This window comes from Eublepharis macularius, chromosome 1, assembly GCF_028583425.1.
Source record: "Eublepharis macularius isolate TG4126 chromosome 1, MPM_Emac_v1.0, whole genome shotgun sequence".
Taxonomy (NCBI): domain Eukaryota; kingdom Metazoa; phylum Chordata; class Lepidosauria; order Squamata; family Eublepharidae; genus Eublepharis; species Eublepharis macularius.
The window spans coordinates 20,211,052-20,238,581 of NC_072790.1; the positions used below are offsets into that span (position 1 = coordinate 20,211,052).

General features: G+C 49.6%; 1 protein-coding gene and 1 long non-coding RNA gene across 5 annotated transcripts in view; one reads left to right on the plus strand and one right to left on the minus strand.

Moving 5' to 3' along the window:
- Positions 1–27,530, minus strand: part of COMMD1 (copper metabolism domain containing 1) — a 198,284-nt gene that overhangs the window by 118,036 nt on the left and 52,718 nt on the right. For all 4 annotated transcript variants that reach the window (XR_008598026.1, XM_054995417.1, XM_054995429.1 and 1 more), the window contains exon 2: positions 25,036–25,317. Coding sequence is in view for 3 of the 4 variants with exons in the window: in XM_054995417.1 (XP_054851392.1) it covers positions 25,036–25,317 (282 nt within the window). In the remaining variant the exon portion in view is untranslated. The remainder of the gene's footprint in view (positions 1–25,035; positions 25,318–27,530) is intronic.
- LOC129340573 (uncharacterized) lies at positions 15,055–16,325 on the plus strand. Its single transcript, XR_008598032.1, has 3 exons — positions 15,055–15,407; positions 15,735–15,786; positions 16,137–16,325. It is a non-coding gene; the product is annotated as an uncharacterized LOC129340573 (long non-coding RNA).

Below are 27,530 nucleotides of genomic sequence, written 5' to 3' on the forward strand. Positions count from 1 at the left end.
TGGTATACCTTCTTTTTCCCTGGTCTCTTTTTTAGCTGTATTTCTTTGGCTTTTATTTTCTCCTCAATCTCTTGTCTTTTCTCCTCTTTCTTCTTTCTTGCTCTACCATTTAAGTCCATTAGTATGCCCCTTACAACTGCCTTGTAAGCATCCCAAACTTTATTGGTTGGTACTTCTTTATTCACGTTATATTGTATAAAAAACTTTGTCTCTCTTCTCAGTATTTCCATATTCTCTCTTTCCTGTAACAAGTCCTCATTTATTCTCCATGCTTTCCTTTTTCTCTTTTTTCCAAATTTCCACATAATTGGGTTGTGATCTGAGCCTACCATAGGCATTATTTCTACCTCCTTAGTCCATAATGCTAAGTCTTTTGAGGCCCAGATCATATCAATTCTTGATAATGTAGAATGCCTTGCAGAATAAAAAGTAAACTGTCTGCTTTTAGGATATTCTCTCCTCCATACATCTTCAAGAGTCTCTTGTTGAATCAACTCAAAAAAAAGCTTTGGTAATAGTCCTCTTTTCTTTTGTGCCGTTGTAGTCTTTTTGTCTAGTTCCAAGTCTGTCACTCCATTGAAGTCTCCAGCAAGAATTATCTGGTCGTATACAAGATCGTCTAAATGCTTCCTTAAATCCTCAAAGAAGCTTTCTTTTGCACCGTTAGGTGCATAAAGTCCGACTACCAACACTCTCTTTAAATTCCAAATACATTCCACTGCTACAAATCTAGCTTCCACATCTCTCATAACAAATTTTGGCTGTAGCTCCTCTTTTATGTACAACACCACTCCTCTTTTTTTCTTGTTGGAGGCCGCTACATATTCTTTGCCCAATTTTCCAGATTTTAAATATTTTACATCCTGCTTTCTGATATGGGTCTCTTGCAAACAAACAATGTCACATTTTTGTTTTAGTAGCCAGTGAAAAGTATTTTTCCTCTTATTCGGTGAGTTTAGTCCATTTACATTCCAAGATAATACTTTACACTCCATACTCATGATCTTGTTGGTAAGTCTTTTTCATTGTCCTTAATAAATCGCTCCATCTCTCGCTCAGATCTGATGCTTTTTTTGGCCCCTCCAAACTCAAAGGACACTCCTTCCGGTAACTCCCATCTGTACCTGATTTTCATGTCCTTCAAAATCTGAATTAGCACTTTATATTTTTTCCGGTCCAGTAACACTGATCTGGGCAGTTCCTTCATTATAATAATCGTCTTGCCATCAATCTCCAATGGATCTTGAAACTGTTTTGTCACAATCCTCTCTTTCATATTTCGTGTTGTAAACTGCACAATCACATCTCTTGGTAGTTTCCTCTGGGTTGCTATTCTCGAATTCACACGGTATGCCACATCTAGGATAGCCACAACTTCCTCCTCCTCCTTCCCCAGGTACTCAGCCAACACCTCAGTCATCTGTTCTTGCGCTGACTTTCCTTCCACTTCTGGCAAGCCACGAAAACGTAGCTGCTTCTCCATATGTTTAGTTTCTGCAACTGACATTCTCCCCTTCACCAATCTCATCTCTGTTTGTTGCGTGTCTGCTAAATTCTCCATCGCGTCTTCTACTGTTTTAACTCTCTGCTGCGTTCCTTGTAATTCACTTCGTATTGTTTCCATACCTTTTTTCACTTCTGACAGCTCCGATTTTACTGTCTGTGTAACCTCTTTAACCTCTTTTATCAGCTCCAATTTCGTGTCCTTAAGTTCTTTAATCATATCTAAAAGTTTTTTGTCCAGGTTTTTATCCAGGTTTTCTATTGCCGATTGCCACTCTTTTTTTGACATCGTGGGGCTTGCTTTAGCTCGCTCCCACGAATCCGCTCTCTTCCTTAACTCCGTGGCGTAAAATTTAACGTTTTTCTATTTTAAATGTCCCGGTCTTCTTATAGAAATTAAATTTTAAAGAGTCCAAAATGTCGGGCGTCTTTTCTCTATGGTTTCTCTATGATTTTGTAATCCAAGATGGCCTACTTCCTCTTCCGCTGAAGCCGCGACCCTTCCCCTTTCAAAAATGGCGATTCCCTACTTCCTGCCCTCCAGCAAGGGCCGCTTCTCTCCAGCCACTCTATTGTTATTACGCACTTCCTGTCTCCCGTCTTCCCACAGCAGATCTCGCGATGGTGTCTTTTTCTCACAGCTCCAAAGCCACAGGTATTCAAAACAATAGTCCCATTTCTTTAATAACTTCTTTAAACTTAGTCTCTTTTTAAATTCGATTCCTGCCGAGTCTTCCCCTCCTTTTCACTAGTCTGTTGCAGTTTAAAAATCTACTTTTTTTCCTCTCTGTTTTTATCAATCTGTCCCGTCTCAGAAGATAATGATCTTTACCTTCTCTTCACTTTTCTCGGGTTGTAATCGCTGTTTCGATTTTAAGTTCTCCTCTCAGCTTCTTCCCCCAATCGATGCTTGGGTATGTAGGTCTTATGCCAGCCGAATTGGCCCCAAAACTGCCGCAGAGATTATAGCCGACCCGTCGCAAGGTGGGACCTCAAGGATCGGGGGGAGACTCGTTGTGTAGAGCCCCCCCTCGTCCGAGATCTAGCTCACCCTAGGGTCTTGAGCGTTCTTTGCCTGCTCCCCGCCTGAGAGCAGTCGGCCGCGGGCTATTTTCACCCCGCCGGCCGGTTAAAACGGCAGTCCGGTCAGCTCCGCAAGTGGAGCTGCGTTAGACCTCCATGGATCCCAAACAGGAAGTCAGCCTGGGGCGATTTTCAACAGAGCTATTGAGAGCCAAGCATCAGTAGTCAATTTCATTATTTCTAGAACCTGGCAGATACTTTCCTGCCAAAACGGGGTGCTGGTACTCCTTCAATTTTGTGTGACCACAGAATGAGTTACTGATCATGCATTTCCAATTCATGTGGGAATCAGCAACATAAGAGGCTGTAATAAGGATCAGTGACACTGAGAGATCTCTGTCTTTTGGTGCTACACCTCTGAAGATGCCAGCCACAGCTGCTGGCGAAACGTCAGGAACTACAATGCCAAGACCACAGCTATACAGCCCGGAAAATCCACAACAACCATCGTTCTCTAGCCATGAAAGCCTTCGACAATATATAGAATTAGAAATCCTTTGTGTGTTTTCTGAAACAGCTTGACCCTTCTAGAGCCTCAATTTTTTAAAAAAAATTCCACAGTCTTAATTCTTCTAAATAAAAGTCATCACTATGCAGAGAACAAAACAAAATATGCTCTTCTAAATTAAAACACACATGTCATCTGCAACATCACTACAGAATGCCACCTAATCTTGGAATCTCAGCAATTAACATTTTCTAAAGTTATCTGACAAGTATATACTAGCTCTGTCACAATGGAATTTCTCTGGAATGCATTTGTTTGATGGCAAGCCCCAGAAACATGCAGGTACTTCAAGGACAGCTTACCTTATTCAGGGAAACTACGAGAAAGAAAAATTAATCGCAGGAGGTCATAGCCCCTCTCTATACTGCCTTGGTCAGGCCACACCTGGAGTATTGTGTGCAGTTCTGGAAGCCTCGCTTCAAAAAGGATGTGGACAAAATCGAGAGGGTGAAGAGGAGAGCAACGAGGATGATCAGGGGTCTGGAGACTGAACCCTAAGAGGAAAGGCTGAGGGCCTTGGGAATGTTTAGTTTGGAGAAGAGGAGATTGAGGGGGGGACATGATTGCTCTCTTCAAATATTTGAAAGGCTGTCATTTGGAGGAGGGCAGGGAGATGTTCCAGTTGGCAGCAGAGGGTAGGACCCGAAACAATGGGATTAAATTACATGCACAAAGGTACTGGCTGGATATTAGGAAGAACTTTTTCACGGTCAGAGTAGCTCAAAAGTGGAATCAGCTGCCTAGGGAGGTGGTGAGCTCCCCTTCACTGACAGTTTTCAAGAAGAGGCTGGACAAATATTTGTCAGAGATGCTTTAGGCTGATCCTGCACTGGGCAGGGGGTTGGACTAGATGGTCTGTATAACCCCTTCCAACTCTATGATTCTATGATTCTAATACTCATTCCACTATAGGAAGGATGGCCAATAATAAAAAAATGTTTCTTATCCTTTATCTTTTCAGGAAATATTAGGATATTGGCTTTTATAAGGATCCTTTAATAAGCAACATTCAAATGTCACAACAAACTCCAATTAAACTGAAATTTGTGCCCAAACAAGGCTCACATGCATGCCTCACTCTTTCTGCCTAACAGCCCTCCCCGCATGGCATGTGATTAAGGATTCCAGGGTTGAAACAAACTCTGGTTAGCTGTGACATATGAATGTGGACACCCAGGTGAACTGGAGTTTGGTTACAGACTTTGCCAGGTACCTAAATGATGGCACCAGGAAAACATCCTTTGAGAGGGAGACCCATATTCAGCATACAACGAACAAAAACACCCTTCCTGTAGACACTTGAAGGCAAGGGGATCTAAAAAAGAATTCAATGATAATCTCAACTGATAGGCAGGCTCACATGGAGAGAAGGCAGTCCTTCAGGTTCTTGACTGTTAAGGGTTATAAAGGTCAAACTGGAAGGCAGTAACCATTTATTAATATCACTTAGATACGCGCACTGTGCTAAGCCCCCGTTAACCACCAGAACGGAAAATGCGTCTGGTTCAGAACTGAGCAAAGACTTTTCAGAGGAAGCCATAATATAAGATGTTACAACCAGCCTGCAGGGACAGCTTGTGGAGGTAACCCTGCAGAGTTCTTTATGAGCCAAACTGATCTTCCTGCCCTAAGAATAGCAAGAAGTCTAGCTGAGCTCTTCAGTAAAATGTCCCCAGTTCTATGTAACAACAGAGCCAGTTTGGTGTAGTGGTCAAGAGCAGCAGGACTCTAATCTGGAGAACTGGTTTGGTTCCCCACTCCTCCACTTGAAGCCACCTGGGTGATCTTGGGTCAGTTACAGCTTCTTGGAGCTCTCTCAGCCCCACTCACCTCACAGGGTGATTGTCGTGAGAATAACAACAACATGCTTTGTAAACTGCTCTGAGGGGGTGTTAAGTTGTCCTGAAGGGCACTATATAAATTGAATGTTGTTGTTATCATTATCATCATTCTTGTTATTATTATTAAGGATAGATACTTAGGGCTTCCTAGGGCTGCCACATGCCCCATATGTAAAGTAAAAAATTTTTTTGCAGCTTCAAGAAGCACAGAAGTACAACCACCATTCCTTGTTTCAGAACATAAGGGCTGCAACATATGGGGCATGTGGCAGCCCACACATTCTTTTCATGGAGGGGGTGGGAGCTGTGTGTGTGTGCGTGCTGCTTTGAGTTCATTCTGCTTTCTTTTCGTGGGGCTGTGGGAGGCTGTGTGCGCGTGCGTGCTGCTTTGAGTTCATTCTTTTCGTGGGGGCTGTGGGGGGCTGTGCATGTATATGTGTGTGTGTTGGTTTCATTTTTTTGTTGACTGAAGTTGACATTGTTATGGTTCCCACAGCTTTTGAATGCAGATTGGTTCTGTGTTAAATATATCAGTTATTTGTATTTGTTAAAATATCAATTATGGTTATTCCAGTTTTATGCTAGGAATGGATAACTGTGTCCAAGTCACAGAAGGCTTTCATCAATATATTCATCAGCATATAGGTGTTCTTATGTCTTAATAGCTGTAACTCAAATGGTTCTCCCCATCCTCAGCTGATTAACATCACTGAAATTGCAATGGACATATGGGTGTTAAGGAAGTTTTTATGAATATTGTTTGTCTGGGACATTGGAATATTTACGAGCATTTCACAATGTCACAACAGCTTAGCCATTGGTAAGGTAGAGTTGGCAGGTAACAAAAAAAAAAGCCATTTTAAACTACGTATAAATCTAATGCAGCTAAAGTTGAGTATCTAATTTTGAATTGCTCCAGGAAAGCAAAACTCTCTCTGAAAATTCAATATTCATTAGATTAGGAATTTCAGACTCTGGAATTTTGAGAAAGAGTTTTGGAATTTTTTTTTCTACACTGGCAGAGGGAATCTGTTAGAATTTAGATTTCTGAGATGGGTTTTGGATTTTTAGAGGGCCCCTCCTTCTTGCATATTTTAAAATATGATTCCAAAGAAATGAAATGTTTGGGAAAGGGAATGTAAGAGTTCACTTTTTGTAGAGGATACAGAAAGGGAAAAAACCCTTTCTCATAATAGTGTAATTTTTCAAGCTTACTAACATTTATCTCATAATGCATTGTGCTGGGTTCCGGGAAGTGGTGTCACTTCCAGGAAACGGCGGCACTTCCGGGAGTGATGTCATCACGCATTTCCAGGGGCGGAATGTCATAATAGAGAGTTCCACCACCTCTTTCCCCAGAAAAAAAGCCCTGGAACAATGTATTTTTTCTCTCATGAACACAATCTGCATCCCTCCAAGAAAAGAGCCCAGAAGGCAGAGCACAGGAAATATGGTATCTCCCACACTCTAATATGAAAGCATTTCACAGCTTCTGACGGCCAATACAGGTTTACAAGTAGTTGTGATGGTACGATGGCAAACCCAGCCATTTAATCCCTTTTATTAAGACCAACCAAAATAATATAACAGAGCATGCAAGCTTTCACGTTCCCCAGAACTCTTCTTCAGGCTGGAGATTAAAACAAAAATGGGTAGGGAGAAGGAAAAAAAGATGTTTCAGATCATGAGTGTAACGCCTTTTGTAAATCAACAGCAGCCCTTACACGGGCTTTCTGTGTGGTGGCCCCTACCCTGTGGAACAACATGCCTGAGGAGGCCAGGAGAATCCCCACTCTCCTGGCTTTCTGCAAACGATGCAAAACCAAATTATTCAAAAAGGTTTTTGTATTGTAGGGAGGGAATCTCAGAAGCTTTGCTAATGAGTTACCGACCATAGACTTCACTACTATGTTGCCTTTCATACTATCTGTTGCTTTAAACATATTCTCCTATGTGCTACTGGTGCTTCATGTTGTCTAATGTCAGCGTTAGAATTGCTTAGGTTTGGTTTCAGCATTTCTTCAACTCTGTGTTGGATTCTTGCTAATGCTATGTCTTTGTAAACTTGTATTTATTTACTCTATGGCATTGTTTATGGAAATGCCCTTGATACTGACCGTACTAATCTCACACTGTGTAATCCGTCTTGAGTTTCAGTGAGAAGGGAGGACTATAAATGACATAAATAAAAATAAAAAAGAAGCTGAGAGGTCTGCAAAGATAAAATGGTGATGGTATAAGGTTGCACCCTTGTTCTTCTGGGAAGAGGCAACAAAACACAGATGCATCCAACTCAAAATATAGAAAGCCAGCTGGTGATCAAATGACTCTTTACAAGCAAAATGAACACAAAGGGCTCTTAAGGGGCTTAGGGAAAACATGGTCGTTCTGGACAGCATGTGGCATTTCCAGATACAGGAAATGTTGTTAACAATAGCAGGTCTTTGCCATTAAAATAATACAATTCTAAGTAATTCTTTAAGGACCAACAATTGAAGGAACATACTTAGTTCACGGTTATAGATTTCCAAGTAGCACTGGAGGATGGAGAAGAATTCATTCTTGAATGAAATCCTAAACCTATTTAAGTGCTCAAGCTTCTTAAAGAGCAACTATTTTCTCTTCAGTGAGTACCTCCTTTTGCTGAAATGCTACCATGCATTCCACCACACATCTGTTTCAAAAGGCAGTCCAATGAAAACTGCTGATGTTTACAAAGGTGGGGAAAGATCTTGGGTATAAAGTATGAGCAGTCACTTCTAGCTGAAACAAAGTCAGGGCTCCCTGTGTGTGGAGTGGAAGATGAGATAGAAATGTTTTAATCAATAAAATAAAGTGAAAATCAATTTACAATATGAAGTAGAATATTTAATGTGCAAATATAGCCAAAACCATATAACTGTTGAGATCTTAACTCACTCTGATGAATTATGTTCAGGGGTCATTTCATAGAAAAAGAGCTGGAGGAACTCATTAGCATAACTCATTAGCATATGCCACATCCCTTGCCATCACCAAAAGTGTGTCATTAGCATAACTGATTTGTATATGCCACGCCCCCTGACATCACCTATCCTGGCTGTTTTGGACCCAATCCTGGCCATTCAGGACTGAAATTGGGTCCAAACTTGCCGAAAAGGGGCCCAAAATGGTCAGGATTGGGCCACTGCTGAGTGGGAGAGTGATCCACCACCCGTCAGAGGCCCGATCCAGACCGTTTCAGACCCAATCCAGGCTGAAACAGGCCCAAAATGGCCACGAGTCAGGTGGGCGGGGCCACCTGACATGTGACCTCTTTGGGGAACTGCTGGAACTGCGTTCCTGTGCGTTCCCCCTCGAAATGAGCCCTGATTATGTTCCAAGAAACAACAATCATGACATTCTTTCCCTTTAATTTTGATGTACTTTATGATGCCATGTATGAATATGGCAACAGTGGGGATATGACATGCTGTAAAGGATTGCACCTTTAGAAAACACTAGAACTGTTCTCATGAAAAATGTTCAGGGCTGGTTCCAGAGTTTGGGAGAACCCCAGCAGGGTTGCTAGCAATTGGCCTTCCTGCCCAATGGGTTCAGATATGAGGCGCAAATGCTCCAAGCAAGCTGGGCCATTGAGCCGGCAGTGGCTTGACTGCTCCTATTGGCAATGATAACAAGCGGCTGCTACCACCCTCTCTGCTATCTGACCTTCCCCAAGGCAAGGGGCCAGACAGGTCTATCAGTGCCTAGTTCCAGAAACAGTTCTTTCCTGCTACTCACTTGTTTGCTTACCCCCACCCTTAATTCCCAGAGGAGGAGGAGGAACTAGCAGCACGAGTGTGTCTGTGCACGTGTGTCAAAACCCATGTGCTATCTCAGTTACTCTGCAACTGCCCTTGAGCGGGGATGAGGGCTTCTGAAACACCATTGAATGTCTGAGGGAGTCTAGTTTGGATGCTGGGCCTGGTTATCTTATCTTCCACTGCCTAAGTCTGCACTAAATCTAAATCTGGGAGTCATGGCAAAATGTCATAAGCTTCTGTTACCAATGGAGAAGCTATGAGGCCCCCCACCCACACACAGGAAAACAAGCTGTGGTGGAAACCTAAGATTAAATATGATGCAGGTGCACCTGCTAGAGCATTTGGATTCTTGTACTCCCATGAAAATAAAGCTTTATCCCCCATTGCGCATTGGGGCTATCTGGCCCACATTCATTTTTTGACAAGTCAGAGACACCAAAATCCTCTACGCCCGTCACCCTGACCATTGGGCCCGGTTCACCCTGACCGGATGGCAGCTCATCAGCCTGCAAGGGTGCCAGCACCGGGACCAGACCGGCTTCATCTGCCAAGACCAAGCCTTCGCGCCGCATCACCCTTGTGTAGCCCCACAAGTCGACGCCCTCAACGAGTGGCCCTTCGAGGTAGCCTGCGAGAACAGCTTTGCTGTGGTCTATCTTGGGAAGGGATGTGCCTGCGTGCGGACGGCCTGCGACTTCGTGATCCTGAACTCGTTCCAGCTCAAGCCTGTGATCCAGGGAGTTAACCGCTGCTTCTATAACCTGTCTTCGGTGGCAGCCTGTGATTTCTCCTACACGGTACCGGTCTGGACCCAAGAAGAGATCCTGGTCGCACCCTCCATCTACCGACATGTGAAGCCTATCTCCCTTGCCATCGGTCTGGAACTAATCCACGAGCTCCTGACCCATCCTCAGCTCCATCGCACCCTCCAGAGCATCCAGAGGGACGGGGACACCACTGCTGTGGTCGTGTCCCACAACGGCAAGGAGATCCTTGATCTAGCCCAGCAGATCAAGGCCACTGGGGAACATTTGTGGTGGGAGACCCTTTTCAGTTGGAGCCCCACCGCCACTGGAATCTTTAATTTGGCCCTCCACCTGATCATAGTAATTCTGGCCTTCCAAGTTCTTTTATGTGCCACCTTGATTTATCTGGGATGAGCTCATGGCAGTAGTGGGATTCGAACCAGTAGAGTGCTGATTCGTAGCCGAACCACTTAACCACTGTGCTACAGCAGCTCTGTGACCGGTCAGGGAATTACAGAATGGTTCTCACCTTTCTAATGGCTCTGCACTTCCATGACAAAAGGAGCTACTCTCAGTTTCTCCAGTTCCTGCTCACTATCTTCCTGCGCCTGTTGTATTTTGTTAAGGAGGGACACTCTGTCCTGAAGGGTGGTAAAAAGTGCCAAAGTCCCATATCTGTCCTTCTTGGAGGAACTAGGCTTCTCCTTTTCGCAAAAATCTTTAAAAGCATCCCTGACTATCTGGAGCGGGTCAGGTCCCTTGAAGGAACCGGCTTCGCAAGGGCAATCTCCCTTCTTAACTATCCACTTCTCCAAGCGGGGCACGGTGGGGCCTGCCCAGTACATTTTTCTTTTCTTTTGGAGCTGATCCGGGGGAGGTTAAGGAATGGATCAGCGGCACCGAGGGTGGGGTGTTTAGGGCTTTTAAAAGCCGTCCTCTCAAAGGGCTTTTTAGGGGTTATTTTCCTTTGGGGTCCTCAAGGCATTTTAAAAGGGTTTCCAGGGATTTTAATAGGTCCTACACGGAGCTTTCACAAGGGTGGCTTTAAGGGTCCTGTACTTGGTTTTTAGGAGGGGTGTTTAAGGGTCCTACACTTGGTTCTTCTCCACTGGGGGAGAAGGAAAATTCCTATTCCCGTTTCAAGCCTGGTTACAGGCCACGGGACCAGGAAAAAGAATCCGGACTAGCAGCGGTGCTGCCCGGTCTATTAGCTCAAGGCGCTCTCAAGCTCTCTAAGCCCAAGAACTAAAACGCTTAGTTGCTCCCAAGCCTCTGCTCAGAAGCCAAAATGCTCTCAAGCTCTCTGCCCAAGAACTAAACTCAAAGTGTCCCCAGGCCTCGTGCTTGGAGACTAACAATTACAAAGTCTCCAAGCCTTGACCAAAAGACTAACAAGCACTCAAGGACTGCCTCTAGCGAGTCCCCAAGCAAAGTGCTCAGGAGTAAATTTACTGTACTCCCAAGCGAGGTGCGCCCAAGAGTTCAAATAACTCCCAAGCGAGAAGCGCTCAAGAGTCTAACTAAAACTCTCAAGCACGGTGCGGCCGGCTGCCGTGGGGCTTCAGGAACCTGGCTTCAGATTCCCAAAGCTAACTAACGAACGGACTATCAATTCCTTCACGTTTCCTCCGGAGCGGGGATTGAAGTCTAAGTGCTGGCAGGAACGGGGGTTTGGACGGACTTAGGAGGGACGGGGGAGGGTGGAAGATAGTTTATATGTGCTGCTACAGAAAATACAGGACCTACTTCTGGGATCCCACCCACATAGACGCGTTTAGGCGGCCTGGAAGGTGGCCAGGAACTTCACCAGCTCAGAGGTCCTCACCCACAGTACAACAGTTATAACAGCTGTAAGGCCTCGCAGTGCACAAAATAAGGCAAGTAGTCCGAAACTGGCTGAAGGAGGAAAGGGGGAAAAGCCAACCCACAAGATAGAAATGCTCGCTAGAGCCACACACACACACACACACTTTTAAATCCCTGAACTAAAATGCGCTCTTTACACAGAGGTCTGGAAGATTTTCCCCTACGTCAGTTCGCCGGAAAACACGCGTGTCGACTCACGTGTATTCACACGAACCGGGTTATGCCTGCATTCTCCACCAGTAAAATGTTACCAGAACTGCTCTATTTGAATGGGGAATTAGCTAGCAGTCTGGAACCAAATTTAGTGCTGATCTTTTAACCAATATATACTGGGGTCCCTCTCCAGATGCTCATGCAATAAAGAGGCAGACTAAATAAAGGTACAACGTGTTTTACTAAATAATGTGGTGTATGCCTGAACTAGCACACGCATACAAGGTTACATACAAGAGCTAGGAAAATAGAGACGGTTGCATTAGCAGGATAGCCCACTTGAGAGCAATGAAGTTGGGTATACTTACAATCCTGACACGGAGCAAAGACATAGCAGCGAGATGAGGTGGTCTAATGCCTGCACTAGATCCAAAATAGAGGGACAGCAAGGAGTCTGGATAGGAATGGCATGCGCACCATGTGGCCTGAGAGACCAGCTTAAATACCCCAAAACGTACCCTGGGGCTGGTGCAGTTTCTAGTGGTTCTCACGGGTGAAACAAAGGTTTTAATTGCTCTACAACTACCCTAGATGGGCCACTTTAGGAATCTGATTATATTATTGTGACACCTTGGGAAGAGGGGACAAAGGAGGGAGGGGGAGATCCGGGCGGGTTGAATGGATGTTCCAACGGACAGGGCTTGTCCCGGCGTCATCATCTCTGGAATGCGGAGGCTGCTTTGAGATGCATTCTCTAAGTGCTTGGGATGGTCGGCACTTAGCTTCTTTTCCGGGGCGGCTGTTAAGATATGCAGAGCAGGGTGAGGTTTGCCACTGCGGACGTGGTCTGCTCGCTTCACTGGAATGGCTTCTCTCAGCAGGCTGCTTCTCTGGGTCTTCTGGCTGCCTGGGAACATGGCTGTCGGCTGGGCATGGCTGGGGCTTGCTAGCAGGCTGCCCGGTAGCGAGGGCAAGCTGGGTGACCGGCCCGCAGGAGGCTCCAGGCGGGAACTGGCCAGGGGGTGCCTGGTCAGGCTCGCTGGAGGTTTCCCTGGCTGGCACCTGGCTGCTAACAGTGTGGCTTGGGGCCCAGGTGAGGCAGGCTTCCATGGAGGCAGGGAACGACAGGTATAACACAGTCCATAGCAGGAATAGAATACAGGCACAGTCCGTGGTAGATAATAAACAGGCAGGAAACTGACACGTGAAGCAGAGTCCAAACAGGCAGGGAATAGACACGTGTATTAAAAGTGCACACGAGCAAGGCAGTCTTTGTAGCAGTAAAACAGCAACGCAAGAAACTCAAACACAGTTCATGGCAGGCCTTGATGCAGGAGAGGGGGGCTACTTGGCAACAAGTCAGCTTGGTAGGAATTTTCTGAGACTTAAGTACTTCCAAAAAATGAAAGAAAAAGCATATAGCAAAGAAGTCGATGCTTGTTAAATTCAAGCATTTCCTTGCAGGTTGAGTGGAAGTTGATTTTTTCCCACTCTCTTAAAAGGGACTCTCTTCTCTCATCATGGATAGTAAAATGAAATCTCAGCATCTATCACTTATCCCTCCTATTGTCGATCTCTGACTGGTCTTGCAAGTTGCTGACACAATTGTCACCAGCCAATTGACTTGAATTACAGTAAAATATGAATCCATGTCTAAATAAATAAATAAATAAATCTGGATCTGCTTGTGTCGAAGCAACCAAACAACTGCCAGGTCAGGATCTATTAACTTTTTAAAAAGCAGGCTTTAGAAGAACTAAATTAGAAGTACCGTGCAAGCAGCTTTCCCTCAAGCCTGCTGAGATGTCTGGAAATGAAGCGTAAAAGAAAGGAGGAATTATTGGAGGGTGAACAGGACAGGGAGGAGGAGAACTGAGAGGTTGGGTGGGTGAAAAGAAATTAGGACTGCAGAGAAATTAAGCATATGGACTTTATTGTAGCATAAGCTTTCGAGAACCACAGCTCTCTTCGTCAGAGTAGCTTATGCTACAACAAAGTCGGTTAATCTTAAAGGTGGTACTGGACTCTTTACTATTTAGCGACTACAGACAAACACAGCTACCTTCTCTGGATCTATAAGCAAACTGAGAGAGACAAGTGGAGCTGGTGTCTATCTGGGACAGTGGTCTTCAGCTTGGGGGTCACAAAGCCCCACCTGTTGGGTCAAAAGCCCCTTGAGAGCTGCCTTTTTCCTGCTACATTTTGGAAGGACCTGTTGGTAGTAAGCAAAGGTGCCATCCGTGCTACCTGCCTCTCTTTGCAAGCACGCTGAGAAGCAACACCAGGAGGGTGAGACAAAGTCACTTTGAGGTTGATTCCTTTTTTGTGCAGGTGAGTTTACAGAGCCTTCTCCACAGGCTGTCCCCCCTCCCCCCCGGATCAGCCTTTCCTGGCCACCCCTAAAAGTGAGTTCCCAAAAATGAGTCATCTACTGCCACACGAATAAAATGTGGTATTTGCTGCCAGAGGGTACAGGACCTCCAAATACCAGTGCCTGGAGGCAACATCAAGGGAAGACCTCAGCCTTTATGTCCAGAGTAACTGGCTGGCTACTGTGTGAGAACAGGTGCTGGACTAGTTTGACCACTTACGTGATCCAACAAGGTACTTCTTATGTTCTTATGTGTGTGTGGTGCGGAATAACCCCACCAATGATATCATAACTCTGGCTCCTCCTCTTCTTGTCATGTGATTAACGTCACCACTTCCTGTCATGAGCTTACAAGTTCAGTAGATCCCTTGTTGGCTCCTGTGGACTAAAGGTGAGTCCTGATTTTGGACGGTTTGAAGACAACCACTGACCTACAGGGCGATGAAGGGAAAGGACACTGCCATTTCGCAGAATTTCACAGTATCTAATCATTTTCAGCTTCCTAAAAGGTATTATACCACGTTCCATGTCAGGAAGAATGCAGGACGAATGCAAAACAGCAAATGGCAATGACTTTTAAATTCTGACTTGCTCCAGTCATGTATAAAGTAAAGGGGGGTGGGGGTGGAGTAGTGATTTTAAGGGCCCATGTTGGTGAAAGGCACTGAAACATCCTGCTCACAGCTTGCCTTCTCACAATCAGAATGCCCCAGACATATTTCTGTTGTCTGGAAGGGAGCTCAGCTGGGACAGCACCAGGATGTGGGTCCAGAAACTGACACAAGAAATATTAAAAGTGATCTCACTCGCTGTACTCTGCTGTAATTCTGTTCACTGTTCTTTTGCACAGCTTGAGAATATTTTGACCAGTGAAAGGACATAGTACAAAATAACTGCTGACATCAGAGCATGTTGTTTAAACTCTGTTGGGTGTAATAAATCAGATTTGTTCCACTGTTCCCTGAGCTATGTGAACCTTGCCCTTCTATTCCTCCTTTTTTCACGTTTCACTTTATCCAGTTACATAACTGTTCTCTCTAATACGTACATTTTCAAGGTGAACAAAGCTCAATTGATTACATTCGCCCTGGTCACTAAGGTGACTAGCAGTTTCTATCAACTTCTACTTGGGAAAATTGCATAGTTTCAATCAATTGCTGCGGCTAATCATGAGCAAGCTTTAAATGGGTCTGCTTTTTATACAAAAGTAAAATTCCTGTAAAGTTTTTTTAAAAAAAGTGGATTTAGGGAGGACTAAATCCACTTCTGCTCCCTAAGCCCCTCCAGAAGCGGGAACGCCCACAGCGGCGCAAAACAGCTACACCACGGAAAAAGAAGGCGTAGCCCATAGGCGCTCATGGAACAGCGAAAAACTGGCCCCCTTTCCGAGCGCTCAGCCCCGCCTCCATGGCCCAAAGGAGCATAGGATGAGAACTATCCCGGGGACCAATCAGCGTGCACGCCCGGCGTGGACGAGCCCCCCTCTCCGCACCCAATCACCTGCGACCGCGCCCTACAAAACATCCGGCCAGTGCCGGCCAAAACCCTCAGGTAAGTGAGCACGTTGCCGGAGGCTCTGTCCGTGTGCTGCATGGCGTTGCCCCTTTGAACACCGAACGGGGGTGAGGGCATTCACGGTGGCAGGCACAGAATGCACTCGGGGGACTTTGTGAAAAAGTGGGGGCACTTCCTGTAAAAGGGAAGAAGAGCAAATGTCTGGCTAACCCCCTCTTTACCCCGACAGGAAGAACAACTCAACATCTAACTGGACTTATGCAAGCTAGTTGCTTCTAACTAAGCACAAACAAATTAACCCTTCCGTGAGAGAAGGGAGTGACACTTGGCGAACTTACAGCAGCCTCTTCCATTTCCTTGCAGGTACCCTGACTCTGGTATTCCCGCCTGGTGTTGACTGACGGAGCGCTGACAGGTGAGGAGGAGGTAGGGGAGGGGGGGCAAACCGCCCATTCACCTGACCCCACCCGCTCACTTGCCGCTTTGGGTGAGGCCCAGCAGGGGTCGGGGGCGACCATAGCCGCCCTTGGCCGCCTCAGAGGCAGGCGCCCCGAAAACCACATGCGACCAGGTGTTTGTTATGACCAGCTCATTCCTTCCCTTAAGGTAAAGACTTACCAAGGCCGAGTGCATCCTCGCCAGACCGTCATGCATCAGCTGGTCGCTGCTGCCCTCGACTATGTGCATCCTCCCGGATGGCGGAGTGTGGGGCTTGCCTCGCCAGTGGAACGAGGCAAAGCCCACATGTGTCTTTTTCCCCCACAGGCACGTCCAGGGCAAGGCTGCTCCCCCGCGTCCCGCCCTCCCCAAACATCTCTGACGGAGGGTTGGCTGCAGCCCAGGAAGCACTTTCGCGCCGCGGCCTGCATCTCAGCCCCGCCCCACCGAGCAGGAAGGAGGGCTGTGAAGAATTCCCCGGCTCCCTTGCTAGCCTAAAAACAAGCCCACTTGTTCCAGTGCAATAAAACGAGTTGTAAAACAACTACCTTCTGTGTCTGCGAGCCTGACTTCGTCCTCTGCCCCTCCCCCAACACTCCCGTCACATATCTCCACCTGCACATCGCCACAAATGTATCTGACAGACCCCGTTCTGCCTCCCCGGCCCCCCTCCCCTCACAGTAACGTCAGGTAGAGGGTTGGGTCAGGGCATGTCAGCGGGGAGGGGGGAGCCACCGAGGGCAATCAATCGCTGGTAGGGCGAGCAGCTGGCACCTGATAAGCCAGGGAGAGGGTTGCCAGGGGTGCTGCTGCAGGGGGGCGGGAGATGGCAGGGGAAAATGTCCGCTCTCCCAAGCCCTAGCCCCATCGGCAAAGAAACTAGGGTAGAGGCAGGCGGATGCCATATCCCGGGCAGGAGGTCCCGCGCGCCGGAGGAGGGTCGCTCCCATTGCAGCCGAAGCCGCAGCAACACAGTCCCATGAGCAGCCTCCCCCCAGAGTGAGTCCGGCCCCTCGGGTGCCTGCGGCAGCTCCATTGGCCATTCCAACACCCTCCGCCCCGCGGCGCCCCGCCTTGCATCCAATCCTGCGGGGCAGTTGCCAGCCTCCCACGCCAACATACCATGGTTGTTGGGAGGGGCGGGGTGTGTCCGAGGCTGCGTGTGGCTCCGCCCTGGCCCAGCGCGGTCTCCTGCTTTCAGCATCTGTGGCCGCTTGCGTTGCCTTGTGGGGGGGGTGGAACCCACTCCTGGGCTGACAGCCCCACCAATCCTGCAGGGGAGGCCGCTGGCCCCACCCACAGAGGCAGTGGAGGAGTACGCCACCCGCGCAAAGTGGCCGAAACGCAGGAGCCCGGGGTCCCCCGGCTGGCTGCCACAGTGCTTCCCCCCCCCCACCCGGGCCATGCAGGCTGAGTGGCCACCCCAGACCCTGGGAGGGCCCCCCAATGGCAAGTTGCGCGAGCACCCCAGCTCAGGGCGGCATGCCAGGCAGGGCAGGTGCGTCAGGGCGATATGGAAGACATGCCAGAGCGGCCCCTGGCCAGTCCTTGTGCATCCTTCTCTTCCCCCCCTCCCTTTTGGAAGGGATGCGCTGTCAGCGCGGGCCTGGTCATGGGCTCATGGTGCCAGAACAGGATATGGCTGGCAGATCTCCGAATTATTGCAGGCAGACACGGGTCCATGGGCAGATAAGCTTTATTCCCAGACCCGCAGCACGCCATAGGGCGAGGCCCAAGGGTTGGCATGTGGCAAGGATGCACCTGAGCAGCGCAGCATCCTCGAAAGGGACGAGGGCCCTGGGGCCATAGGAAGCCAACCACCGCGGCCCCCTCCCATCCTACCCACAGGTCCGAGCCGGGAGGCCTCTGATGAGCCTATCCCTGGCCTATGCAGCTGCCAGACAGAAGATAGGGAATTGTTACATCTCAGACCCTCCAAGGTCATGCTGGCGAGCGGTGTAGTTCGGTGGGCAGCACAGAAACACAATACCCACAGCGGTCCCGGCAGCATGGAGGGCGACGGGTGGCGGGAGCAGTGGGCGGCCAGGCTCGGGGCCCAGCTCATTGCCAAGGCAGCCGGGAATGACCTCCTGGCAGATGAGGGTGTGATGACAGCACGCCCAGTTTACCTGGAGGAGCTCTTCCCGGGCCGTGCGGAAGAGGCCCGCCTCGTGCGAGCGTGGTTAGACGCGGCGCTGTGCGAGGTGGAGCATGACCTCCTGGAAGAGGAGGTGGCTGCGGGCCCCGCGCGCAGTAAGTCGGGGTCCCTCTACGCCGGACGGGCCTCAGCACCATCTGGGGGGGCCTCCTCCGCTGTCGCGGGGCGGCTTTCCCATGCTCTCTACATGCAGGGGTCACGGAAGCGGGCACTTGGAGGGGCCTCCTGGGACACCATGGGGGTGCAAAGGGCGAGTGTCTGGCCGGCCAAGCCCCCCAAGGCCAGGCATGGCCCTCAGTGCGCAGCATGCCACAGGTGTTCCGCGACCCTGTCTCGCACAGCTTGGTGATGCTCCTGGGGCTTTTCAGGGGCGTCAGGGGAAAGGCGGCCAGCAGGAGGCAGCCAGGGGTCCTAGCCGGGGCCCTCCATGGCTGGCAAGGGGAGCTGCTGGCGCACGGCGATATTGTGCAACATGACACAGGCAGCCACGAGCTTGGCCATAGTGAACGGCTGCATGGCCAGGCGGCCGCCCGTGTGGTGGAGACATCTGAAGCGCATTTTCAGCTGGCTGAAATCACGTTCGATCACCATTCTCGTGCGCCGGTGGGCCTGGTTGTAGTTGGCTCTGTCGGCGGGCTCATCCGCAGGGTAGGGCGTCAGGAGGTAGGGCAGCAATGGATAGCCACGGTCACCTGAAAGGGGAGGCGGCATTAGGATCTCCCTTCCCATCCCCGTCCCCCCACGGCTCCCCCTCCGACTCCTGACCTAGGAGCCAGCCTCTCCCCTCGGGCCATGATGACAGGAGCCTGTTCAGGCTGGAGGTGGTGAAGATCTGTGCATCGTGGACGCTTCCCGGGAACTTGGCAATGAGGTCCGTGAAGATCCCCTGGTGGTCACAGGCCGCCTGGACGTTGATACTGTAGAACCGGTGCCGATTCCTGTAGACCTGTGGCTCCTCTCTGGGAGCACACATGGCCACATGCGTGCAGTCGACTGCGCCAATCACATTGGAGAAGCCTGCCTGGATGGGTGCCAACTCTGCCTCCGAGGTAGGAAAGTGGATGTGCTCGGGGATCTGACCACTAGGGCGTCCAGGAAGGCATGCAGGCAGCGGCTGGCGGATGACTGGGAGACCTCCAAGGCCTCAGCCATCACTCCCTGGAAGGAGCCGGTCGCGAGGTACTGGAGGGACAGCAGGACCCTCTGGAGGACGGGGATGCCCCGGGGAGCCGCAGCTTGCCCCTGAAAGGCGGGCGCGAGCTCCTCGCACAGAGCCTGTATGGCTGCCCTGTCCAGGCGAAAGCGGTCCAGGCAAGTCATGTCGCCCAGAAGCAGGGATGGCACCCTGGCCTGTAACCGGCAGCGGCATCTGAGGCGGCGCCGCCTGAGGGCCACTCGGACATACACGGCCGGCAGGAGGTGGGCGGTCCGGATGGCTGGGAGCCGCGGCGGCAGTGGCGGGCACCAGGCAGGGATGACCGGGGTCCTGCCTGGAAGGAGCGCAGGTTAAGTTCAAGCACCCTGAACCCCCACCCCACCTGGAAGCAGTAGGCCTACCAGTCTCAGCGGCCCGTTGTGAGTGGCGCTCGGGAGCGGGTCCTCTGTCTGCTGCATGGGCCGTCCCAGCCGCCCTTCCTGGTCCTGCACTCCCTGTGCCCTCCTCCATCTTGCCAAGGGGGTGGGTGGGCACATGACTAGGTGGCCGATTCCCACCACTTATCTCGGGGACCGGACATTCCAGCAGGCACTGCCCCCATATCTGCTGTGAGCACTAGTGGCGGCGGGAGCCAGAGTCAGGCAAACTGGACGGAGGCTGAGAGAGTGCTGCTTTTTGCGTTCGTGGTGGAGAATGCAGAGGTCTCCCTGAGCACGAACAGGGGCGCCTCGTCCCGGTCTCGACGACGGGCATTCTGGCAGATGGCAGCTGAGAGGGTCTCAGCCGTGGGCAACGCGCCCCGCACTGCTCACTCCACAATGAAGTGCTGGAATGATTCTTTCGGGCCCGCGCGCAAACGAGTGCGCCTCCTCATGTCTCAGGGGGTTCCTTATGAGCGGGCCCTCGACAAGGGGCTCCCAGGCCCAGAGGCGGTCATGCGAGCGGTGATCCCGGAGGCGGTGGTGGGCGGCCTGGGCGTCGAGGTCCTGCCCGGTTAGTATTTGCGGATTCAGGGAGGCGAGGGGGGGAGGGAAAGCATGGATCGTGGCGCATGTGTGACAGGGCCTCTCCCGTGGGTAGGCACAGCCCCTGAGGGCCCGGACCCAAGCCAGGCGGAGGCAGAGGCAGCAGGGTCTGTGCCCCTCCTGGCAGAGAGTGGGTCCCAGGGACAGGCAGCCCTTCCACCGCCGCAGCAAGCCCCTGCTGCCAGTGACAAGGAGCCTCAACCGAGCCCGTCAGGGGGCATGGATCCGGAGCATGGTATGTATCTGTGGCCCTGCTGCTGGTGGGGCCAGGGACCGGCTTGGCCACGGGCCTCGGCTATGCATCCCAGGCCCCTTGTGGTGCCAGCCGGTCTTGAGGGGGGCTGCGCCCGCGGCTAAGATGGGTGTGCCTGGCCCAGCTCGGTGACCTGTGGCGGCCCATGTCGGGCCGCTTCTCTTCCTTCCCTGGGCCCTCTTCCCACCCACGTCTCTCTCCGGCAGGGACCATGCGCCTGGAGATAGGAGGGGATGTGATTGCCCAGCTGCGCGAGCTGCCACCCTCCAGGAGGACCTCTGCAGCCGGAGTGGCTCTCCTGCAGTCGCTCGGCTTCCCTGTGTCGGTGGAGGGTGACGGTGGCCCTGGGACTCCGCTGGTTCAGGACACCTCATCGACAGAGCCGTTCGAGGAGCCACCCCAGGCTGCAGCACCCTCCCCTCCAGCCCCCCCACTCCCGGGTGCCATGGGCCGTGTGCGGGAAGGACCTGGCTCCGCCTCTGACAGGGAGGGGCCCATGGAGGGGGTCCTTCCAGGCGCACGGGCTCGCGGCCCTCGCCCTGCCCAGCGGCTTCCCCCGACACTGGCCGCGATGTGGGCGGCGATCGAGAGGGAGCAGCTAGAGGTGCACGCCGCATGGGAGGAGGCGAACAACCGCGGGCGAGAGTTCATGGCCGCGGTACTGGAGGTGGGAGAGGGGCTCTGCGCCTCTCAAGCCCGTGCCGAAGCCCTGCTCGGGCAGTTCGTCACCATCCTGGACCCCCCGACCCCGCCCGCTGCAGCAGCTCCACCTGCCCCAGAGGCGCCCCTCCCTCGGGCCCAGTTTCATGCAAGGGGCCTGGCCCGTGGACGGCCAAGGGGGTCTGGCCGCTGGCCTCTCCGGTGAGCCCCGCTGCCACCTTCCGGGGGTGGGGTGTTCTGCTGGACAGGCGGGGCTGCAGCCCACGGTGTAATACAGCTGCTGGAGACAAGGGGGAAGGGTCCTGGGGGGCGGGGGCAGCGAAGCAGGGCTTGGCCGCGTGACCTGGTCGCCGCAGCCGGGAAGGCTGGGTGGAGGGGCAGCTGCTTCTGACCATGCGCTCGCACAGGCACCAGACGGCGCAGGGGGCAAGCAGGGGGGGGGCTGGCGAGGCAGCGCCCGGTCCGTCGACGGGCCCCTGGCTGCCTGTCCTTCCAAATGGGCTCTGCCCAGCCCTGCCTCCCCATGGTCCCTCGACACCCACCCTCTCCTACACGCCTCCCCTTCCTCACGTCTGCTGGGGGAGGTGGGATGGTATAATAATAAAGATTGATTTCTGTGTAACGGATGTCTGTGGTCTTGGCCTCGGGATGGGGACGGGGGCGGGCCCGCTGTGTCTGCCTCTTGGTGGCGGCCTCAGGCCAACCCTCCCCTTCGGCGCGACTTGGTGGCTGTTCCCTACTGCCGGGACTGGCTGCTGCCCTGGATTCCTCATGGCAGGGCGCCTGGCAGTCCCATGCCAACCTCTCTGGACGCGGCCACCACGGACTTGGCGCTGCATTGGGCAAACGAGGGAGAGGCTCCTCAGACCACGCCCACCCCTCTCCTTCCCGACTGTGAGCCCCACCCAACGCAGGAGCCGGGGTGGTCTGCCGGCATGGCCGCGATTTGCCTGCTGCTCTGGGGCCTGGCCGGGATCGCGTGCTGCCCATTGGATGCGCCTATCCTGGCCCCTCCCCCTGCTGCTTGTGGGGAACAGCGCCCTTTGGCTGCGCCCGGCGGTGGCCGCGCATCAGGCCCGCCCACAACGCTTTCTGGTTCTCCCAATTTGCATCTCTGCGCTGCTGCCAGGGCTGGTGCTGCTGCACTTTGCTGGCACAGGATACGGCCTGGCGGCACCACTGCTCCGTCTGTGCAGGCACGCCGGCGTTGGGGCCGTCCATAGGATTGCGCAGTAAGTGTGCCCAGGAAGAAGTATGATCAATACGAAACGGGAATTGTATAATATGCACGCATAATCCCGTTGGCACGTTTGGACTATTCTTCAGTTTGGACTGGGGTCACCCATCATCTATATGAGGATTCTCCGGCCGTTTACTGCATGCTGCCAAAGTTTGCTGCATGTTGTTGAAGTTCCCACTGTGTTCCCATTGTGGCACTTTATGACTATTTTGATGGATATTTGAATTTTTTCATAACGATTTTGATAGAAGAATTAGGAATTTTGAATATATTTATTGTGTGTCTGGACAAAAGAATTAGAAGATTTGATAGTATTTATTGTATATTGTATATTTATTTATTTGCACTTTACACTTTGCACTTTAGCACTTAATATAAAAAATTGTTAACTTGCTACGTATTCCCGGAATTGCTGTCTACAGTTTCTTACTATCCGGGTGGTTTCCCTTGGCTTGTCTTAAATTAAAACACTGGCAGTTGCTGCTACTAAATTACTTGCCTATTAATTTCTGAAGTAGTGCTTAAAAGTAAAGAATTCTCCTTGAAAAAAATAAAAAGATCAATCCACAGTTAAGGATATTCATATTTTAAAGCAAGTATTAACGAATACTGCACTTTGAACAGCCTGGACCTTGTTGCTTGATTGCAATAAAATAAATACAGTTTATAAGAAGTATCTATTTGGCTGATTTGAATATTGGAAAAAAGGCAATTATGATACAGATTTTCACTATCAGTGCTTTATAGTTCCCTCCAAATCGGTAGCAAATCTTCAAGAAATCCAAGGAAAATCTTCAATGTTTTTACCTCATTAAGTACATCAAACATTTTTAGCTACATCAAGATTCCTATCTGTTAACCTTTCTGTTTAGAGCTCTACTGTGGCAGACAAAACTGGTTCCATCTCCACCTCTCTTGAGAAACAGCCAATGAGAGCTAGTGGAATGCTGGGCCAGTGACAGTTGGTGTTCGTTGGAAGGCAGTTAGAGAGAAGGTTTTTGGAGCTGCTGAGAGAAAGCGGCAGAAAAATAGCTCAATCTGTTCTGATAATATTAACAATTCCCTGTTTAAGCACCATATATCTATGCGTTTCCAGTTTTTCACTCCTACTTTATACATCTTGTAAATAGAAGCTATTTTTGTTTCTGTTTAACCCTGGCTGGCCTGAAGGGGTTGGCTGAGGGGAAATAAGACACCAAGACAAACCTCAAACAAATGGGCCAAGTTTAATCTAAATAGTGGCAGCATATTAGGGAAAGTAAAACACTGTGTTATCTTTCCTCAATAGCCCTGGGCAGTAGCTGGGTGAGGGGAAGTAAATACAGGGAATGGAGTGCCTGTCTGGTGGAACCTCTAGGAAGAGGTAAGAGGGGACATGGTGTGAATTTGGGGGTCATGGCTATTTTCCTGAACATTAGAGGTTAGACAGGTGGTGTGTTGTGACTGTTCTTAACTGCCTAGGAAGTGCCCAGGGGCTAGATGAGATCCTTCTTCCCAAGATCCTGGCTAAGAGTATGGAAAAGGGGGATGCGAACACTAATACACAAATAACAACACAGCCAGATGCATGTCCACAAGAACTAGAGGTGGGCACAGAAGGTCTCACCAGATAAAGAAACCTCTGAGGAGAAAGTTAAAGAACAGGATTGTCTGAAGAGAACAGTGTGATTCAAAAGGGAAAACAAGGATCCACTGAGAGTATATCAGAAAACCAACAAGATGACACATCAGAATCCCTACAGAACATAGATTACCACATACTCTTCCAACATATCACCTGAACAACCAGTGACATCTATATGCAAACCAGGCAAATTGCACAGAGTTCCTTAAGAAAACAAGGTACTTTTAAACCACATAACCAACTATGAGTGCAGAGAAAAAATACAGGATGGACTTGCTAAAGATGGCACATGCATGTCCATTCACTGGTCATTTGAGTATGAACAGGAATAATAGCAGGGGAACCTGAAACTGGAAGACAAGACTAACTGCAAAAGAGTGCTGTGCAGCATCTCACAGTAAATCCTGAGTGAATCGCCAAGTTAAGCAAAAAAGATCCGGCAAAGACTACCTAATATAAACTTTGTAAAGTATACCAGCGTGGACCAAGTAAGGTCAAGGGTCACACGTTCCTCTGTTAAAGCCGTATTTTAACAGGAAATGGCTGGTCCTATGTGCATATATGGAAAGGGGGTGGAAGAACAGGTATTACCCCTATGAGATAGCCCAAACTCACCTGAGGGGGAAGATAAGGGAATGAAACATGATATTCCAAAGAGTGCGTGAGCAGGTAATGGGTGTTTCTGGGAACTATAAAGAGCCTTTTCTATTAATCCTCTCCCTCTTGGATGCACACCTTAATGAAGAAGTGAGCTGTGGCTCATGAAAGCTCATACCCTACCACAAATTTTGTCAGTCTTATAGGTGCTACTGGACTCTTGCTCTTTTCTACCACCTTAATGTGGTCAGGGCTCTCTGCCTGGAAAAGAGAGGTTGTTCAGGTAGGGTGTTGTGGCTGCCCTTAACTGTTCGTGAAGCCCCCAAATCTGCATAGGGAGGTTTCTGCTGGGTGGTGGTGTGTAATAGAAGCTAAAACTACAGAATGCTAAAACTATATAAGCAGTAAAATGTGAGATCTGGGAGCCTGGAATATTCAGTAATGTGTTGCGTTACACAAACCCCATCTTTAGAATTTTCACACTAATGTAAAAAGATTTTTTAAAAGGCTTACCTGTCCATTCTTTCCGAGTTCCATTTCAACTATTGCCACAGGACTATTTAACTGGTCCATGTGTCTTGACTGTGACTTTATATCCACTCTCCAATTTATGTTTTTCAAGGTATTTCCCCACCTACTTTGATTTATCAGGCTGTCTTGAATTTTCATTCTGTGGTTCTTCCAAAATTTTGCAATGACTGCAGCTTGATCGTTTGTGATGCCACCTGGTTTCTTTGTTTGAGCAGTTAAAAAAGCTTCCAACTGGTTGGAATCCATGTCAGCTGAAGCTATTGACTGTAACAGCAAAAAACCCAAAAAGTATAATTAACACTACTTGATAATCAAAGATTAGTGTACAGATTTTTTATTATTACTTAATACGTAAGCCATCATAAATACTACATTGGGCATTTTAGAAATCTGGAATGGATTTCATTTCAATTGTCAAAATAGTGCAAAAATATATCACCAGGAAAGTGTAGGTGGTTGACAGGGAAGGAATAAATGCTTCCTTGCTGTACACTCTTATCTCAATGTCAAAAAAAGTATGATGTGAATTATATGCCATTAGACTTACCATGTGGACTGGTGGAGCTGGGAAGGGGGCTGACATGGCAATTTCCAGGACATTTTTGCATTAGAGGTACCAGGGTAGATCCTACCAGTATCCTCCCACCCCACTGAGGAAAGCTGGAAGCTTTCCTCCAGCCTAAGGAGATGTCCTCCAACTTAAGAGACACTTCTGTTGGAGGAAGGCCCCTAGAGGAGTAATTGGATCCACTCCATCTTTTCTTCCCTTCCTAGGCACGTCAAAGGCTCACTCTGCCTTTATTTGTTGTTCCAAAGCAGGTAAATCAATGAATGTTGCCCACTGGGTGGCATGCCAAAACACTTCACTTTAGCTTTAGATGAATTAATACGAGTTTTCCCAAAGGGTTCATTTTATGTTGCATTTTTTCCAGGGAAAGACTGGCCATTTCATTTACAAGGAAAGTTCCTGCTGGGCTACCAACAGGAGAAACCTCCACCGGACACTAGAGCAATTACTCAACATATAGTTTACAGTTCTTATATAAACAAAGCACAAGTGCTATATGTGCAAATTACAATATATGTGCAAATCTATACATCACTATCATAGTATAAACTTTTTTCTTTTTACAAGACCTAACAACCAACTGTCAACAGACCATATTGAAGGTAAACATTGCCATCTTCACAATATTAACAACTCGCTAGTTGTTAATATTGTGAAGATGGCAATGTTTACTTTCAATATGGTCTGTTGACAGTTGGTTGTTAGGTCTTGTAAAAAGAAAAGAAAAGCCTGTTGTGGGAAAAAATATAATGAGCTCTAGAAAGGGGAGGGGGGTAGGCAGGCATTGCCTCCTCCTCTGCGCCTGATCTTGGCTGGATGAAGGTGGGAGGTGAGCATTGCTACCTGCTCCGTCCATGATCCAGGTCAGGTGAAAGCAGGGGCTGGGCACTCCCACCTTCTCTGCACTGGATCCCTGGCAGGTGAAGATGGCGGACGGATATTACCACCCGCTTTGCTCCTGAACCTGGTTGGGTGAATTCAGGGGACAGGCATTGCCACCTGCTCTGCTCCTGATCTTGGTGGGGTGAAGGCAGGGCACGGGCATTGCCACCTGCTCCGCTCCTGATCCCAACTGGGTGAAGGGAGATAGGCACTGCAACTTGCTCTGATCCTGATCCTGACCGAGTGAAGGGGGAGGGTATTGCCACCTGCTCCACACCTCATCCTGGTCGGGTATGGGAGGGTGGCATTGCTGTCAGTTGCGTTCCTGGTCTTCATTGGTGGTCTCCCATCTAATTACTAACCAAGGCCAACCCTGCTTAGCTTCTGAGATCTGATGAGATCAGGCTCACCTGGGCTATCCAGGTCAGGGCACCCGAACCTCTATGACACCTCAAATCCCTCCAGGGTCAACATCTGCCATCAAGCTGCCTGTTTGGCTGCAGCATAAACCCACTTTTTTTCAGGGGTGGCATTATGGAATGCCCTCTCGAAAGAAGTGCAGAAGACCCCTTAACCACCTTCTTCCCTAAAAAATATAAGGCCATTCTTTGTATTAAAAAAATGGCCTTACATTTCTTAGGGAAGGCTTGGAGTTGATTTTATAAAGGACGTATTGCAATGATAACAAGGAAACAAGAGAGGAGTGACATAGTACTGAGCTACTAAGGATGAAAGGGCTCCTCTTCCGTAACTGCTGTACTCCTCTACTGTCTAGGGGAGGGGCTGGGGCACGGTGGTAGGGCATCTGCTTGGCATGCAGAAGTTCCCAGCTTCAATTGCTGGTAACTCCAGTTAAAAAGGACCAGGTAATAGGTGCTATGTGATGCCTTTACCTGGGACTCTGGATAGCTGCTTCCAAATAAAGTAGGTGATACTGACCTTTTTTATTTTATAGACATTTTATTTATAAGAAAAAAAATGAAAATAGAAAGTGCATAATAAAAGGTTATAGTAACACTACATTTGA